Here is an 18943-nt window from a genome sequence, read left to right on the forward strand (position 1 = left end):
GAGTTAAGCTTCTAGCCTCACTGCTTGAAGAGTGTTTCACTGCCTATAACTGTAGCTTACAGTGTCCACTCCCCCACTACCTTATTTTCCTCCATTTCCAGCTGTCAAAATCCTTCAGGAAAGGTTTACCTTTTCTCCAGCTCTTTCTACTTAAATCAGCCTTATAAACAGAACTTTGGGCTGGTTGGAAGAGGACTTAGATATAGACCATATCTGATCCATTGGCTTTAAAATTTTTTACAGCACTGGACTCCTCTTTTACAAATGAGATTTCACATGGAAACCCAATATATATATATAACAAATCAGAATAGCTGCTTTGAACACAGTGATGATGGGAGGCCTTGTTCCTTTTATATACTTTCTATCTGCTTAGGGTCTCCAGGGTTTCTTTCAAGAAGCTAGGTTAGGAGCCATAGAACATCTTTGGAAATCACCTTTAGAATCTAGTCCTTTAATTTTACAACTGAGCAAACAACCATAAAGAGGTCAGATAACTTTCCTGAGGTCATAGATTTAGCTAGCTAGTAGCAAAATTAGGACTAGAACATCTCTCCTTCTCTCAAATCTTGTAGTTCTTAGAGTTTGAACCACAGTTTTGTACTTGATTATTTTCTGTTTCATGTCAGCTACTCTTGGAGTGTTTTCTCTCCAATTTTGACAGCATTACTGGACTTTTTCTTTGCTCGTCTTCACACTTGTCCATGGCTGGGTTAAGAAATGCCACCCAATAAATTCTTGATGAATCACTGTACAAAAACTAGGGTGTGCATTTGTAGAGTATCTATAAACCACTTCAGACCTCTGCTCTTAGTATAGAGAGAATCTTTGAGTAAGCGCTAACCCCCTCATGTACTAATACTCTTGTAGGACATCTTCCAACAGAACGTTGGGAAGACGAGCAATATCTTTGGGCTGCAGAGGATCTTCCCAGCCGGCTCCATTCCCTTAAACAGGCCAGCCCATTCCACTTCAGTATCCATTTCCAGGCTGTCACTGCCCTCCAAAAGTGGTTCAAAGAAGAAAGGCCTGAAGCCCAAGGAACTCTTCAAGAAGGAAGAGCAAAAGGGCAAGGAGAGTTCACCCTTGGGGCCTGCTGGCCAATTGAGCTATAATCTCATGGATACATACAATCATCAGGCACTGAAGACAGGCTCTTTCCAGAAAGCAAAGGTGGGTGCGGACCCATGGGTTCAGCCCAACCCTTTTGGGTCCCTTGGAAGAGCAGGGTTTCAAAAAGACAGGCTTTCCTGTCTTGCTCCCACCTCCCGTAGGGCCCCTGGTGTTTGGCTACCAGTCCCACTCATTTACCAGGCATTTATTGAGACCTTTTCTGTGCTGGGCACTGTGATAGGTGCTGTGGGCATAACTCTCAAGAGTCTCATATGATAGGCTAGTGAGAAAGATAGGCATCAAAACAAATGATTGCAACGAAGTGCTATAGATGCCACAGTCAAGGGTACCTGTGAGACTCTGTGACACACATAGAGGGGTTTGAGGTATAGAAGATGGTCAGGGGCTCTTCAGAAAACAAGACACTTGAGTTGAATCTTGAAATTCCCAGATGGAATGGGATTTGAGAACATTGCATATGAATATCAGGTTAGAATTTTAAATAAGTCCTTTAGAAAAGCCCTCTCTCAGGGTTCTACCTTGCCTCAATATTTTGGTGCCCTCTCTAGGCATCTGAAGCTGCCCCCACCCTCTTAGAGAACGTGTTTCACAAGATTGACAGGTTTCCCCGGAGCCACTCACTCATTCTCAGCCTCGTGCTTCTGTGATGTTTGGAGGGTGGGAAAGGGAGGGAAACAGAGCAGAAGGCCTTGGTTCAGATGGTTTTGACAGTGAACTCAACGAGTGAAACCAGAGGGAACTGACCATCGTTATTGAGATGGGAGTCTCAGACTGCTGACAACTGAGCCTCCTCCTTCTGCAGTTCAACATTGCTGGTACCTGCTTGAATGACTCGGAGGATGACTCGCCAGACCTGGACCTTGATGGGAATGAGAGCCCATTGGCTGTTTTGATGTCTAATGGCAGGTGAGGTGGTAAGAAGGAGCACAGAAATAATGGGACTGACAATTACCTAAGATAGGGCACAAAATTGGAACCTAGGTGTTAAGACATGGGTGGTAGAGGGGTTAGGGTAGGGGCATTGTAATTGAATTGCAGTATAATTGGAAGTCTTGAGAAGAATATTATATAAGTTCTAGAAGTTTCATCAAGATAGTAATAACCACTGGGATAAATAAGAAGTGGTATGGCATGCTTGTTAAAAGCATTAGTTTCTTATATACCTTTTGATTTGCAGTTTGAGTGTTAGGAATTAATGTAGAAATGTTTGTACAAGGGTGTAATGAGAAGTGTTCACTGCATCAGTTTTCATAATAGTAAATAATTGTAAGCATCCAAATGTTTATCAATAAGGGTTGAATAAATCAATTGTTATACATCTGTAGAAAGAATTACCATGTAGCTGTTTAAAAAGAATGAGACAGTTTACTATCTGTTGACACAGAAACATGTCTAAGATATATTCTTAAGTGAAAGAGATAATGTAAAGGAATAGTTCCATTTTTATTTTTTAAAGGCATCTATGCACAGAAATATGTTTAGTCATGTGTAAAAAAGCAACAGACTTTTCACTTTATTTTTTAAAGTTTTATTTATTTAATTTCAAAGAGTTAGAGGCAGAGGCAGACAGAGATAGAAGTCTTCCATCTGCTCGTTCACTCCCCAAATGGTCACGACGTCCAGGGTTGGAAGAGTCTGAAGCCAGGAGCCAGGACCTTCATCTGGGTCTCCCATTTGGGTGCAGGGGCCCAAGGACTTGGACCATTTTCTACTGCTTTCTTAGGTACATTAGCAAGGAGCTGGATCAGAAGTGGAGTGGCTAGGACTTGAACCAGCACCCATATGGGATGCCAGCATTGCAAGCAGTGGCTTCACCCACTATGCCACAATGCCGGACCCTCCCTTTAGTTTAAATTTTTTGAAGTTTAAAATTCAAAAACTATGAAAAAGTTGCATCATAAAAAACCAATTTCAGTGGTTTCCTTCCAGAGATATTTATATGCATTCTAGCAAATAATTGTGTTTGTTACATATTTTATAGTTGTTATACCATGTATTCAAAAGTGTTTTATGTTTGGAGAGTAGTACGGGGTGGTGGGAGAGGAAATTTTCACTTCAGTAGCACTCAAATTTGTATGAGTATAATGAGCATGTATTAGTCTTCTTAAAATAATTGTAGGCAACATTTTCTAAAAGAATAAAAACTCACAACAAAATCATGGACTTAGGAATCAGACAATTCCTACTTTAAATCACAGCTGTGACATGTATTCATGTGTGACTTTGGCATATTAGCCTATCTGAACTTCAGTGTCTTCATCTTATCTGTTCTATAGATAAAATTTGCCATATGTAGTAGAGGATGGCCCAAGTGCTTGGGCCCTGCACCCACATGGGAGACCAGGAGAAGCACCTGGCTCCTGGCTTTGGATCGGCACAGTGCCGGCCGCAGCGGCCATTTGGGGAGTGAACCAACAGAAGGAAGACCTTTCTTCTCTGTCTTTCTCTCTGTGTCTGTAACTCTACCAGTCAAATAAAAAGATTTATAAAAAAAATTTGCCTTATGGTTGTTGGAGGGTTAAATGAGAGAATGCATGCAAAGTGCTTATCAAAGGATCTGTTGTATAACAAATAGTATCTCTTAAATATGAAGATGTAATGATGTAGTTGTGGCCAGAAGTGAAGAAGGTCATCAGAAACCCTGAAATACATAGGGAGCTGGAGGCAGAGACAGGAGAAGGTAGTAAGCGTTATCATCTGGGTTCTTTTTCTTTTTTTTTTTAATTTGACAGAGTTATAGACAGTGAGAGAGAGAGAGAGAGACAGAAAGGTCTTCCCTCCATTGGTTCACTCCCCAAATGGCCTCTATGGCCGGTGCTGCGCCGATCCGATGGCAGGAGCCAGGTGCTTCTCCTGGTCTCCCATGCGGGTGCAGGAGCCCAAACACTTGGGCCATCCTCCACTGCCCTCCCAGGCCACAGCAGAGAGATGGACTGGAAGAGGAGCAACCGGAATTAGAACCTGCTGCCCACATGGGATGCTGGTGCCGCAGGCAGAGGATTAAACAAGTGAGCCACGGCACTGGCCCTATCATCTGGGTTCTTAAAGCACTAGACAGCAGCATTTAAGAGCCAAGTACAGAATTGGAGCACAAACAACAGGGGTACCTTAATAGCCTCTTTGTAGGAAAAGATTAGACCCCAAGGGAGAGTGTGGTAGGTCCACTTGTCTGGAAAGTAAGGAAAAGGGAGTGAGAGTAGGGCATATTCTGAAAGCAGCACAGCTATTCTTGGGGTTTGACAACCCCATTTGTAAAAGTAATATTAGAGAGATTGTTGAGTGTTGTCTTTGTTCAGAATTTCTGGTAGGTCGCCTGAAGAGGAAACAACTGAGTCCAAAGAGTCCAGTATGTATTATTTACTAAGGATATAATGAGACATTTTTTCCTTCCCCATCAGTCTTATTCTGCTTCTGTTGCCTGATGCAGCTGCCAGAAGCTGCTGTTAATTTAATCTAGATAGTCGAGGTGTAGAAATATTTACAGATGATAGGTTATTATGTCTGGGCTTTTCTCCAAATTTAGTCCTTTGTAAGGAGAGAAGGATAAATGAAACAAGATTGGATGTGTGTTGATAATTGCGGAGACTTAGCTGGGTGATAGATGGGACTTCATTAAACGTTTGTGTTTTTATATGTTTGAAATTTCTCACAATCAGAAGTTAATAAAAGGTCAGGTTACAAATAGCTATTATTTATTGGGCATCTGCTCTGTGTCAGACTCTTACTTGTTTAAATATGTTTTTTAGTCCCCACAACCTTGAAAAAGTACAGGGCCAGTGTTGTGTCCAGCTCCCTGCTAATGGCCTGGAAAAAGCAACACAAGATGGTCCAAGTACTTGGGCCCCCGCCACCCATGTGGGAGACTGGGATGGAGTTCCTTGCTCTTGGCTTTGGCCTGGCACAGCTTTGTCCATTGTGGTCATCTGGGGAGTGAACCAGTAGATGGAAGAGATACGTTATGTGTGTGTGTCTCTTCCTCTCTCTCTTTTTTTAAAAGAATTATTTTATTTATTTGAAAAGAGTTACAGAGAGAGGCAGAGCCAGAGAGAGAAAGGTCTTCCATTCTACTGGTTCACTCCCCAAATTACCTCAATGGCCAGAGCTGAGCTGATCTGAAGCCAGGAGCCAGGAGCTTCTTCCAGGTTTCCCACGCAGTGTTTAAGATGTTGTATGGAATACCTACATTCCATATGAAAAGTGTCTGAGTTCAAGTCCTCGCTCGCTTTTTTTTTTTTTAAAGATTTATTTTATTTATTTGAAAGAGTTACAGAGAGAGGTAGAAGCAGAGAGAGAGGTCTTCCATCTCCTGGTTCACTCCCCACGTGGCTGCAATGGCTGGAGCTGTGCTGATCCGAAGCCAGGAGCTTCTTCCAAGTCTCCCAGATGGGTGCAGGGGCCCAAGGACTTGGGCCATCTTCTACTGCTTTCCCAGGCCATAGCAGAGAGCTGGATCAGAAGAGGAGCAGCTGGGATGTGAATCAGCACCCATACAGGATGCCGGCACTGCAGGCTGAGCTTTTAACTCACTGTGCCACAGCACTGGCCCCAACTCTGACTTTCAAATAAATAAATTAATTTTAAAAATAAGTGCAAGGGATCTTCAAAAAGTTCATGGAAAGTGTGTATTATGAAAGAACTGTGTATGAATTTCAGTATTTTTGCACCAAAATGAACTTTTTTTATTCCATTTTCTTTTTTAAAGATATATATGCATATATATTCATATATGTGTGTGTATACATGTACACATATATATGTATATATATATACACATACACATACATATATATCTATGTGTTTGGAAGGCCAAAAGAGTTAGCAAGCTTCCATCCACTGATTCATGCCCCAAATGTCTGCAACAGCCAGATGCTGGGGCAGGCCAAAATCAGGAACCAGGAACTCCATCCTAGACTCCCACATGGACATCAGGAATCATTTCCCCCTGCCTTCCCAGATGGATTAGCAGGGAGCTATATCAGAAGCTGAGTATCTGGGACTCAAACTGGTGCCACGGCATCTTAACCTGCTGCACCACAGTACTGGCCCCTTAATTCCATTTTCTAAAAACTTTTTAGGTACTCTCATATTGTTACCCCATTTTACTCATATGAAAATTGGGACCCAGAGAACTTAATTATAATATTAGCTACAATTTGGCACTTGCCACATGCCAGGCTCATTAGCTCATTTAATATTCTCCAACAGCCTTATGAGGTAGAAAACAGGCCAATTTAATGACAACCAATTCACTGAAGGACTGTGGTTTATGAGGTTTCATTGATCAGTTTGTACTGATTAATATTCACTATGTGTAACAGAATTATCCAAGACATTTTGAGTTTTTCCTTTTCCTTTACATATTTTTAACAGCATTCTTGACACATAATTCATATACCATAAAATTTCCGTTTTCTGGGTTAAATTAACCTGTGGTTAAATGAACTTTAGTAACTCTACAGAGTTGTACAACCATCACAGTCCAGTATGAGAACATTTCTGTAAGAGCAAAAGGATCCCTGTTGCCTATTTGCAGGCAGTCCTCATTCTCATCTCTAGGCCCAAGCAACTGCTAATCTACTTTCTATAGATTTGCTTTTTCTGGATCTTTTGTAGAAATGGAATCATGCAATAGGTGGTCCTCCATATCTGGCTTCTTTCACTTAGAGCATAATGTTAGGGGGTGGGTAGATCATTCATGATGTGGCATGTATCATTAGTTGATTCGTTTTTACCGCTGAACAACATTTCATTGTATGGATATATCACATTATGTTTATCTAAACATTCACTAGTTAATGGTCATTTGGATTACTTCTGCTTTTTGGATACTATGAATAATACTGCTTTGAACATTGATGTATAAGTTGTTGTGTAGACATAGGTTTTCATTTCTCACCTATGAGTAAAATTACCCAGTCACATGGTAACACTATATTTAGCTTTTTAAGAAACTGCCAAACATTATTCCAAAATGTGTGTACCATTTTGCAGTCCCACCAGGAACCATGAGTTTCTTCACATATTGACCAACAATTGTTTTTTTTAAAATTATAGCCATTCTGAGAGATGCAAAGTGGTATCTCATTTTTTGATAAAAATTATATACATACACACACAAATATATATATATAAAGTTTTGATACACATCTACATTGTGAAATGATTAGCAGTCAGGCTAATTAACAAAGTCATCCCCTTACATACTTACCATTTTGTGTGCTTGTGTTTGTATCTACTCTTGGGAAGTTTCAGGTATATGTCTGTAGTCATCTTGCTGTGCATGAGATTTCTAGAACTTTCTCATCCCACATAACTGAAACTCAGGTCAGCATGTTCCCTTACCCCACAGCCTTTCAAAACCACATTTTGTTTCTATAAATTTGATGTCTGTATGTTCCATATATAAGTGAAGTCACTGAGTATTTATTTTTTAAAGATTTGTTTTTTATTTGAAAGGCAGAGTTACAGAGAGAGACGGAGAGACAGAGAATCTTCCATCTGCTGGTCGCCTCCCCAAATGGCTGCAATAGCCAGGAAGGGCTGTACCAGGCCAGAGCCAGGAGCTACTTTCCAGTCTCCCATGTGGGGGCAGGCGCCCAACCAAGTACTTGAGCCATCTTTGCTGTTTTCCTAGGTGCATTAGCAGAGAGTTGGATCAGAAGTGAGCAGCAGCGTCTCAAACCAATGGGATTCCAGTGCTACAGGTGGTGGCTTAACATGCTGTGCCACAATGCGAGCCCCATGGAGTATTCTTCATTGCATGTCTGACTTGTTTCACTTAGCTTAATGTCCCCTAAGAATATATTGTCACAAATGGCAGGATTGTTTGGATAAGCATTATCTTCTTAATGGTCAGTTTTTAATTTATCTATTGTCAGGTCAAAAGATATTTTCCTATGATTTCTTCTAGAGAGTTTATAGTTTTAGCTTTCACATTTAAGTCTATGATGTATTTTTAGTTAATTTTTGTGTATGATGTGAGGTAAGGGTACATATTCATTTCTTTGCATATGGCTATTCAGTTTTATCAGCACCATTTCTTTCTTTTTGAACAAGATTTGTTTATTTTATTTGAGTCACACAGAGGAAGAGGGAGAGGGAGAGAGAGAGAGAGAGAGAATCGATCGATCGATCGATTGATCGATCTTCAATCCTCTGGTTCACTTCTCACACATTGGCTGGGGCTGGGCCAAGCCAAAGCAAGGAATTAGGAGACTCTTCAGGATCTTCCACCCCACCCCACTGCATTCCCAAGCACATTAGCAGGCAGATGGATGCGAAAACAGCTAGGTCTTGAACCAACACCCATACAAGATGCCAGTATCACAGGTGGCAGCTTTACCTGCTACCCCATAACACCAACCCTGTCTCAGTACCATTTCTTGAAATCTTTTCCCTACTGAATTGCCTTGACACCTTTGTCAAAAATCAATTGATCATAAATTTAGGAGATTATTCTGGACTCACAGTTCTGTTCCACTGATCTGTATGTCTATCCTTAAGCCAATATTGCATTGTTTTGATTACTATAGCTTTGTTATAGGCTTTGGAATTGAGTAATATAAGTCCTCCAACTTTTTTCTTTTTTCAAATAGTGTTGGCTATTTAAAGCTTTTTACATGACTATGTACAATTTACTATCAGTTTGTCAGTATACAAGAAAAGCTGGCTGGATTTTGATAGAGGTTGCATTGAATCTTGCCAAGATCAATTATGGGAGAATTACCATCTTAACAATATTGCGTATGATTGTTTGCTTTTTTTGTTCTCCTTCCCTTTATCTTCAGTACCAAGAGGACGAAGAGCTTACCCAAATCACGGCGAGCCAAGATTGCAAAGAAGTCAGAAAAGGCTAGGGCGATGACAGAACAGATGATGGAGGATGAATTTGACTTGGATTCAGATGATGAGCTCCAGATAGACGAGAGACTGGGAAAGGAGAAGGCGACCTTGATAATAAGACCAAGTGTGTCTCTAATTTTCTCTTCCCTGACCTGCCCATTTCATATATATTTTTGACCCCTTTGGTAGTCTCAAAACATTATGGCCTGAATTTGTTGAGATTCTGATTTACCAGACTTTGTAGGCCCCCCATTGTTTCCTTTGCTCTAGAGATTTATCAGTTAATGTTTCATCTCTCTAAATTAGTGGGCTGTGATCATTGCTTCCAGGAAAATTATTGTCTTATTTTCTTCCCTCTGAGTATTTGGCTCAGATGCTAATCTTGGCTTCAAAATAAGTGCGTTCTGGTTGTTTTGTTTTGTTTAAGAATTTCCCCGGAAGTTGCCCCGTGCAAAGCCTTGCTCTGACCCTAACCGAGTTCGTGAACCAGGAGAAGTTGAGTTTGACATTGAGGTAGGAACCCATCCTATATCTAGTCTTCTGCTCATTCTGGTCATGGAGATAGAAGACAGATTGTCATTCTCATTGGGAGGGAGTCGAAATATCCTGTGCATTCAGTTCCTGAAGTGTCTATTAAGTAAAAGATCATTTGCTAAGGACTGCTTCGCATTTAAATGGGAAATTACAGGTTAGTTGAAATATTTTAAAAATCTTTTAATACAGAATAGAATAAAGACAGTGTGATGTAGCAGAGAGAATATCTGATTTGGAGTATCTGATGTGACCTTATTCAAAGTATTTAGCTTTACTGAGCCTTGGTTTCCTTATCTTTAAAATATGAATGTTAGAATTCTTTTTTTTTTTTTTTGGTTTTTTGTTTTCTTTTTTTTTTTTTTTGACAGGCAGCGTGGACAGTGAGAGAGAGAGACAGAGAGAAAGGTCTTCCTTTTGCCGTTGGTTCACCCTCCAATGGCCGCCGCGGTAGCGCGCTGCGGCCGGCGCACTGCGCTGTTCCGATGGCAGGAGCCAGGTGCTTCTCCTGGTCTCCCATGGGGTGCAGGACCCAAGGACTTGGACCATCCTCCACTGCACTCCCTAGCCACAGCAGAGAGCTGGCCTGGAAGAGGGGCAACCGGGACAGGATCGGTGCCCCGACCGGGACTAGAACCCGGTGTGCTGGCGCCGCAAGGCGGAGGATTAGCCTGTTGAGCCACGGCGCCGGCGAATGTTAGAATTCTTAACTCGCAAAGGTGCTGCAGAGATTAAGATGAAAGAGTGAATACTCTGCATAATACTTGGCGCTCAGAAGATACTATCAGAAGTCATACTGTCAACTCTGTATTCAAACCTTATGAGAGTAGAATGGCAGATGTCCTAAACAGTACTCTGGCCTCAGAATCAGCCCTTAAGGCATTCGGATCTGGCTGAAAAGCCAAGACACTCTGGCAAAAAAAAAAAAAAAAAAAAACCTAAATGAAAGATCTCTGTGAGTGAGATCCCAGTAGAAAGAATGGGCCATCAAAGAAGGAGGTACCTTTCTCTGAAGGGAGGAGAACTTCCACTTTGACTATGACCTTGTGTAAATAAGATCGGAGTCAGTGAACTCAAAAGTCTTCCATAGCCTTGGCAACTCATGACAAGAGCCTAGGGAGATTACTGACACCATAAACAAGAGTGTCAAATTGTTAAGTCAACAACAGGAGTCACTGTGGACTTACTCCCCCTGTAGGATCTCTGTCCTTAATGTGTTGTTCAATGTGAATTAATGCTATAACTAGTACTCAAACAGTATTTTACACTTTGTGTTTCTGTGTGGATGCAAACTGTTGAAATCTTTACTTAATATATACTAAATTGCTCTTCTATATATAAAGATAATTGAAAATGAATCTTGATGTGAATGGAATGGGAGAGGAAGTGGGAAATGGGAGGGTTGCGGGTGGAGGGAGGTTATGGGGGGAAAAAGCCATTGTAATCCATAGGCTGTACTTTGGAAATTTATATTTACTAAATAAAAGTTTAAAAAAAAAACCTTATGAGAGGAACACTGGGCAACTGACATTACATGTTCTCTCCCTAACAGGAGGACTACACAACAGATGAAGACATGATGGAAGGGGTTGAAAGCAAGCTTGGGAATGGAAGTGGAGCTGGTGGAATTCTTGATCTGCTCAAGGCCAGCAGGCAGGTGGGGGGACCTGACTATGCTGCTCTCACGTGAGTATTTGCTTTGGTCTTCCCTTTCTATGCTATCAGACAGCATTCTTCCCTCCCACCCAAGGGGCTAGGTCAGCCAATCAGTAGATATGTTTAGAGTTATTTAAAGGAATAAAGAATTATAGAGGGCATTTTGGGGTGAAAGAATAAAGTAGATAAGAAACCTGTCCTGAGGAGCATAAGATCTGACAGTGATAGGATATACAGATTTCAAGGGAAATAAATTTGGGGAACTTTGGAGATTGGGAGAGTTTAGAAGAATCATGGAAGGAGTACAGTTAAAAATAAAAGGAGAGTGCAGCATGGGTGAACTGGGTGGGAGGTGTGCTCCTTAGTTTTTGCCATCTTGCCTACTGTCTATGGAGACACTTGAGACAAGAGGGACTGACTTTTCATAAAAACGATCTTTAATACTGTCTTGATCCTTTAGCTTGATTTCTAGTTTATCACCTTGAGTGGTCCCCCCCTTCTTCTTCCCTCCTTGATCCCCACAGCTGTTGTCCCTCCACCCTGATTATTCTGATGACTGGCTTCCTCTGACAACTAGAGAAATTCCCTCAGCATTTCTCCTCTGTCCCTTGCAGCGAGGCCCCAGCCTCTCCCAGCACTCAGGAGGCTATCCAGGGCATGCTGTGCATGGCCAACCTGCAGTCCTCATCGTCCTCACCGGCTACCTCCAGCCTGCAGGCCTGGTGGACCGGGGGGCAGGACCGAAGCAGTGGGAGCTCCAGCAGTGGGCTGGGCACAGTGTCTAACAGTCCTGCTTCCCAGCGCACCCCAGGGAAGCGGCCCATCAAGCGGCCAGCATACTGGAGAACCGAGAGCGAGGAGGAGGAGGAGAACGCCAGTCTGGATGAACAGGACAGCTTGGGAGCATGCTTCAAGGACGCAGAGTATAGTAAGGGCAGCTAAGCACGTGGGTCCAGGCCAGAAGGGCTCCCCTCAGCCCCAGTCTCAAACCCAGCCCCAACAGAGGACAGGCTGTAGTTCACAAAAGGCCTGGCTTTAAGCCTGTTAGTTTCTCTGAGCCATGTTTACTTAATGTGTAAAATGGGGGCGTTTCTCAGGCTGTGTAAGAATTAAAGACTATGCTTGTACAGAGCACTTGGCACAGTATCTTGTTTATGGGAAGTCCTTAAGAAATGGTAGCTGTTATAATTAGCTATCATCAATTTTTAGTACTGTCCAATTTTCATTGCTGGTAACTTGGTTTTTTCCTGCTTGCCTATTTTATTTCCACAACTTGTATTGTTTATGTTATCTGGCGGTTCATGCCTTGTAAAGGTATATATAGTCTGCCCTCTGTATCCACAGTTTCTGCATCTGCAGATTCAACCAAGTGTTGAAAATATTGGGGAAAAAGTTGCATCTGTACTGGACTTGTGCAGACCTTTCTTCTTATCTTTATTCCCTAAACAATATGGTTTGACAACATTTGCATAGCATTTACAGTGTATTAGATTTTATAAGTAGAGATGATTTTTAAGTATGTAGGAGGATATGTATGGTGTATATGCAAAGACTAGACCATTTTATATAAGGAATTTGAGCAGCTACAGATTTTAGTGTCCACAGGACCTCTGCAAACCAATCCCTGTGGATTCTGAGGGATGACTGTGATGACCTTTCCATGGGCATTTTACATTTAGGAACTTAGCCCTTATTTTTAAGCTAAGTTTTAGTGAAACTACAATGTGTAAAGCATTTTTTGTATAATACAGGTGATAAGAGGTTTTTAATTTGGTAGTATTATCAAAAGTTATTTATTTGGTCAAGGTTATTGGTCAAAATCAGAACAAGATAAAAAAAAAAATTCTTGTGACTAACACTCTAACCTGGGTCCAAAGGCATCCTTTGTTAGTGATTTGATGTATAACTTTCCTTTTATTGTGTTTATTCCCTTATATAGACATACGTAGATAATGGTACTCAAACCAGCATTCTGATATGGGATGCCGGTGTTGTAGATGGAGCTTATCTCATTGTGCCACAATGCCAGCCCCAAACTTTTAGTTCTTTATCTGCAATTAAGTTTTTTGAATTATGGGAGGTAAGAATCTAACCTTATTTTTTTCCACACAGATAGTCATTTACCTCAATACCATTTATTGATAGTTCACCATTGTCTCCCTGATTTGAAGTCCTGCCTTTGTCATAAAACAAATTCCCATATTTTGTTTATATGTGGATTCGTTTTTTTACTGTAGTCCTCAGTTCTGTGTTTTAATGGGTATGTGACCTTGGCCAAGCTAGTTAATCTTTCTATGCCTCTTTTTGATAATAGTACCTACCTCATAGGTTATTATGAGGATTAAATATACAAAAAGCATTTAAAGCATTTCCCAGCATATAGTAAGCACTGTTAGATATTATTAATATTATTCTGTTCCATAAAATTAATTTGTTTATTCCTATGGCAATACGAGGTAGGTTAGTTACCACAGGCCTTGTGTCTGGTACAGCTAATCCCTTGTGCTGAATGTACTTTAGATTTGAGCACAGATGCTCAACAAACCCATCATCTCTGTACTAAGCTGTGATTGGGCTTAGGGACATTCTTCTGGCCACCTACTTTTCCTTCAACAGCCAATCACATTAAGCTGCAACCAAGACATCTGGACCTGGTTTAGCCAATCCTCTCAGAAAAAACAGCTTACTCAGCCTCTGCTTCCTCCTTCCCCTTCCTGCTTTGCCCAGCAACACTGCAAAGACAGTTTAACAAGGAGAGAGCTCCCTACTTGTCTTTATTTTTTCAAATTTTCTAGGCTAGTATTAAGCCTTTTCTATTCCAGGTGAATTTTAGAATTAGCTTGTCAAATTCCATGAACAATTTAATTGAGATTTCAAAATTTAAGAGTATATAATATTTATAGATTAATTTATGGAGAATGACATCTTTTATTGGAGGCCCATCTGCTATAATGGGGTATATACATTCCCGAAAAATCACATATCTTGAAAATTTGTATGGTAAAAGTAATAGGGTTTATAAGAAAAAGAGATTAGGGGCATATCAAAATGTATATGCCTTTGAAGCCAAAACGCTGACCCAAATAACGAATAGTCCTAACTTGTCCAAGTAAAGGCCATTGGCATTTACTCTGATCACAATCAGTGGAGCCTTAACCAGGCTTTTTCCTTCCAGAAGTAGAGTCTTAAAAGTATTTGCCTAAAATGCATATCAACTTCATCAAATTAAAATCGAATTAAAATCTGACCCAGTGTCTAGTCTTCATCAATTTTTTAAACACAGGGGGGAAATGTCTTTGCAGTTTTTTCATCTTCTCTTTTAACCAGTCTCCAATCCCATCAGAACTTAATTTTGTAGAAAACAGAGCCAGTAGTTGCTCTTTCACTGATAGGTGGCACAATTGCAGGATCTTTAACTTTTGTTTGTACATCTTCATATATTATTAAGGCTTTCTTTGTAGTTTTGAGAAAGTCCACCATGGATTGGTTAGAAACAGTATGCCAGAGAAAATTGCTTTTGAAATAATACAATTTCTGGACAGCATTGACATCGTTCCCCTATTTCCTTTTGGGTTTAAGCAGACACAAAATAGGTCATCTTGTCTTTCTGTCTTCACAAATGAGCTATCTCTCAATTTATTCAGGTCTTCTTGTACAAGGGCACTTGAAAAAGTTCATGGAAGTTGGAATTAAAAATTGTTTATTTTGATGCAAAAAAATTTTAAATCCCTGAACAGCTTTTTTATAATATACATTTTCTATAAACCTTTTGAAGACCCCCTCATATATCTCTTCCTTGGTTTATTTCTTCTTCAGTTTATTCTTAGGTATTTTATTTTGGTTGCTATTAAAAGGGACATCTTTTTATGTGTTACATTTTCTATTTGGCTTTTCTAAGTATGTAGGCAAATTATTTTCTTTCCATATTGATCCTGTATTGGACTGCCTTACTATATACTTACTAGTTTTATTAAGTTTTTTGGTAATTGTCTTGAGTTCTTGAGCTAGTTGATGTATTTGTCCTGTTTTAGTTTGATAGTGCTGCCATAACAAAACACCATAGACTGTGCAGTTTAAACAACAGAAGTTTATTACCTTACAGTGCTGGAAGTTGGAAGTCTAAGATCAAGGTATCAGCAGAGTTGGTTTCCAGAGAAGCCTCTCTCATCTTACAAATAACATCCCTCTTGCTGCCTTTTCATGTGATCATCCATTTGCACACGTGTCCCTATTGTATCTCTGTACATCCTAATGTCTTCTTGTAAGGACATAAGTCAGATTGGATTGGTGCTGCCACCACCACACCCAGCCTTATTTTAACTTAATTACCTCTTTAAAGGCTTTATCCCCAAATACAGTCACACTCTTGGGTTTTGCGGGATTAAGCCTTTAACATACAGATTTTTAGAGGACACAGTTCAGGCCCTAATATCCCCTTTCTTTCTGTATTCATACTTAATGATTTTTCTAGTTTTATTACAGTGCTGTCATAGTGGAGATAGGGGGCATCCTTGTGCTGTTTCTGACTTTAAAGTAGTACTGCTTATGTTTCTCTGCTCAATATGTAAGTCTCTTTAAGTCTCTGGTAGACTACTTTCATAAAGTTCAGGGGAGTCTCTATCTCTAGTTTGGAAGGCTTTTGTTTCAAAATCAAGTCACATGAGGTTTTAACAAATGGTTTTATGGCATCTTTTTAAAAATATTTATTTAGTTTAAAGGCAGAGAGAGAGAGAGAGAGATATCAATCTTGCATCCACTGATTCACTCCCCAAATGCCCACAACAGCTGGGGCTGGGCCAGACTGAGGCCAGGAGCCCGGAATTCAATTTGGGTCACCCATGTGGTAGGCAAATACCCATGAATTTGAGCTATCTTCTGCTGCCTCCCAGGGTGTATAATAGCAGAAGCTGAAATCGGAAGTGGAGCCGGCTCAGGACTTGGAACTCACATACTCTGATATGGGACATGGGTTTCCCAAGTGATAGTATCTTAACTGCTGCCCCGAGCACCCGCCCCTATTTTTGTTGTTTCTGATTTATTTTATTCTCTCTTTTAATGTTCTTCATCTAACATCCTGAGTTGAAAGTTCTGTTCATTTACTTTCATTGTGCCTTTAGATAGAGAGTCTTTAAAATTGTATTTTTTTTAAGTTGGTCTGAAGCAAAATTGGCTTTTTTCTGTATCCATGTTTACATTCTAGCAGCTACCACAATCAGGATACAGAACACTTTGATTGTCTTCTTATTCCTGCCCCTCTTTGTCATCTTACTCTCTCCTTACTCCTAATCCCGGGCAACCATTGATCTACTCTCCATCACTGCACATTTGCCTTTGCCAGAATGCCATATAAATGGAATTATTTAGTATGTAATATTTTGAGATTGAAATCTTTCACTCAGCACAATACCTTTAAGATTCATACGTGTTGTGTATGAATAGCTTGTTTCTTTTTATTGTTGAGCAGTATTCCATTGTGTGGATGGACATGTTAAAGGACGTTTCAGTTGTTTCCAATTTGAGATGATTATAAATAGTGCTACTGTGAACAGACTTTTGTTTCAACATGAGATTTCATCTCTCTAGAGTAAATACCTAGAAATGGGATTCCTAGACAATATGGATTGTGAATGTTTTAACTTTAGAAAATTACTACTAAACTTTCCCAGAGTAGTTGTGGCATTTTACATTCCCATTACAAGTATATGAGCTTCATTTGCTCTGCATACTGGTCAGTATATATATTTTAGCCATCCTAATAAGTGTAGTGATGCCTCATTTAATGGCTTGTTTAATGGTTAATGATCTTGAATGAACATCTTTTTCTGTGTTTGCCATTTATATATCCATTCTTTTTGAAGTGTCTTTAAACAGCACTTTAGATGACTTTTGCCTGTTTTTCTTTGGGGCTCTTTCTTTCCTTAACTGTTAAGCTTTGAATATTCTTCATATAGTCTGTGTAGTCCCTTGCTGAATATGTGATTGGCAGATATTTTCTCCCAGAGTGTAGCTTGTTTTTCTTTTTAGTTTTCTAAAAATTTTTATTTTCATTTCATTTGAAAGGTAGACATATACATACACAGAAATCTTCTGCTGGTTCATTCCCCAAATGCAGGAGCTATGAATGCCCACCCCCATTCTCTATTTTCTTTTCTTTTTTTTTTTTTTTGACAGGCAGAGTGGATAGTGAGAGAGAGAGACAGAGAGAAAGACCTTCCTTTGCCGTTGGTTCATCCTCCAATGGCCGCTGCGGCTGGCGCATCGTGCTAATCCGAAGCCAGGAGCCAGGTCCTTGGGCCCTCTCCACTGCCTTCCTGGGCCATAGCAGAGAGCTGGCCTGGAAGAGGGGCAACCGGGATAGAATCCAGCGCCCCAACCGGGACTAGAACCCGGTGTGCCGGCGCCACAAGGCAGAGAATTAGCCTGTTAAGCCAGGGCACCGGCCTCTATTTTCTTTTAAAAATATTCCAGATAAAGAGGTTCTACTCACTGATTCACTCCTCAGATGTCTGAAACAGCTGGGTCTGGGCCAAGCCAAAACCAAGAGCTAGAAACTCAATTCTGGACTCCTATGTGGGTAGCAGAAACCCCATCACTTGAGTCATCACTGCTATTCCCCAGGGTCTGTATTAGCAGGAAGCTGAAGTCTGGAGCTAGAGCCCAATATTGAACCCCGGCACTCTAATGTGGAACACAGCATCTTAATTGCTAGGCTAAATGTCTGCTCCATCTTTCATAAGAAAACACTTTTAATTTGGGGATGAGGGAGGGTGGAGGTGAGGGCAGGCATTTGGCACAGTGGTTAAGATACCGCTTAGAGGCCGGCGCCGTGGCTTAACAGGCTAATCCTCTGCCTTGCGGCGCCGGCACACCAGGTTCTAGTCCCAGTCGGGGCACCGGATTCTATCCCGGTTGCCCCTCTTCCAGGCCAGGTCTCTGCTATGGCCCGGGAGTGCAGTGGAGGATGGCCCAAGTTCTTGGGCCCTGCACCCGCATGGGAGACCAGGAGAAGCACCTGGCTCCTGGCTTCAGATCAGCGAGATGTGCCGGCCTCAGCGGCCATTGGAGGGTGAATCAACGGCAAAGGAAGACCTTTCTCTCTGTCTCTCTCTGTCTCACTATCCACTCTGCCTGTCAAAAAAAAAAAAAAAAAAAAGATACCGCTTAGAATGCCCACATCTCATACTGGAGTGTCTAGTTTCACATCCTAGCTTTTCTTGTGATTCCAACTTTTTGCTAATGTGTATCCTGGGAGGCAGTAGGTGATAGCTGAAATAGTTGGTCCCTGCCTTCCTGTCTTTCTGTGTTTGTCTCTCTGCCTTTCAGATAAAATGAAAACTTTAAAAAAAGAAAAGCAAAGAAAGAAAATAGTAAACATCAAATATTAGAACCAAATGATAAGACACAAAAAAGCCCTACTTTTTGAAAATACTGGTAATAAAATAGACACACTGTTGTTGAACACTATGACTAAGTACAGCTGTGAGAAGAAAATGTGGCTATAAAGTCAGTAGTAATCCTATTAATGTACATCACCACATTTACAAATAAATCGAGAAAAACTATTTGTCAAAAGATGCCAGAAAACCATTTAAAAAATCTCATATTACAGGATTTTAAAACAAAAGCCTTTCAAACTATATAGATAAATTTGGGGCAGATTAACATCTTTATTTTTATTTATTATTTACACAGCTTTTTTTATCCACATTCCCATATTTCCATTTAAGTGATAGATGTGGGACTGAGAATATCAGATTTATTATTGTTTCATACAACCATT

The 18943-nt window shown here is 40.6% G+C and overlaps 1 protein-coding gene across 3 annotated transcripts in view; it reads left to right on the forward strand.

Moving 5' to 3' along the window:
- Positions 1–18943, forward strand: part of PHF8 (PHD finger protein 8) — a 107482-nt gene that overhangs the window by 51991 nt on the left and 36548 nt on the right. For 2 of the 3 annotated variants that reach the window (XM_062183955.1, XM_062183953.1), the window contains exons 13-18: positions 871–1173; positions 1937–2040; positions 8922–9100; positions 9404–9489; positions 11060–11193; positions 11778–12091. In XM_062183955.1, coding sequence (XP_062039939.1) covers positions 871–1173; positions 1937–2040; positions 8922–9100; positions 9404–9489; positions 11060–11193; positions 11778–12091 — 1120 coding nt within the window. The remainder of the gene's footprint in view (positions 1–870; positions 1174–1936; positions 2041–8921; positions 9101–9403; positions 9490–11059; positions 11194–11777; positions 12092–18943) is intronic. The other variant, XM_062183954.1, reaches the window with a different exon arrangement.

Source organism: Lepus europaeus, chromosome X, assembly GCF_033115175.1.
Source record: "Lepus europaeus isolate LE1 chromosome X, mLepTim1.pri, whole genome shotgun sequence".
Taxonomy (NCBI): Eukaryota; Metazoa; Chordata; class Mammalia; order Lagomorpha; family Leporidae; genus Lepus; species Lepus europaeus.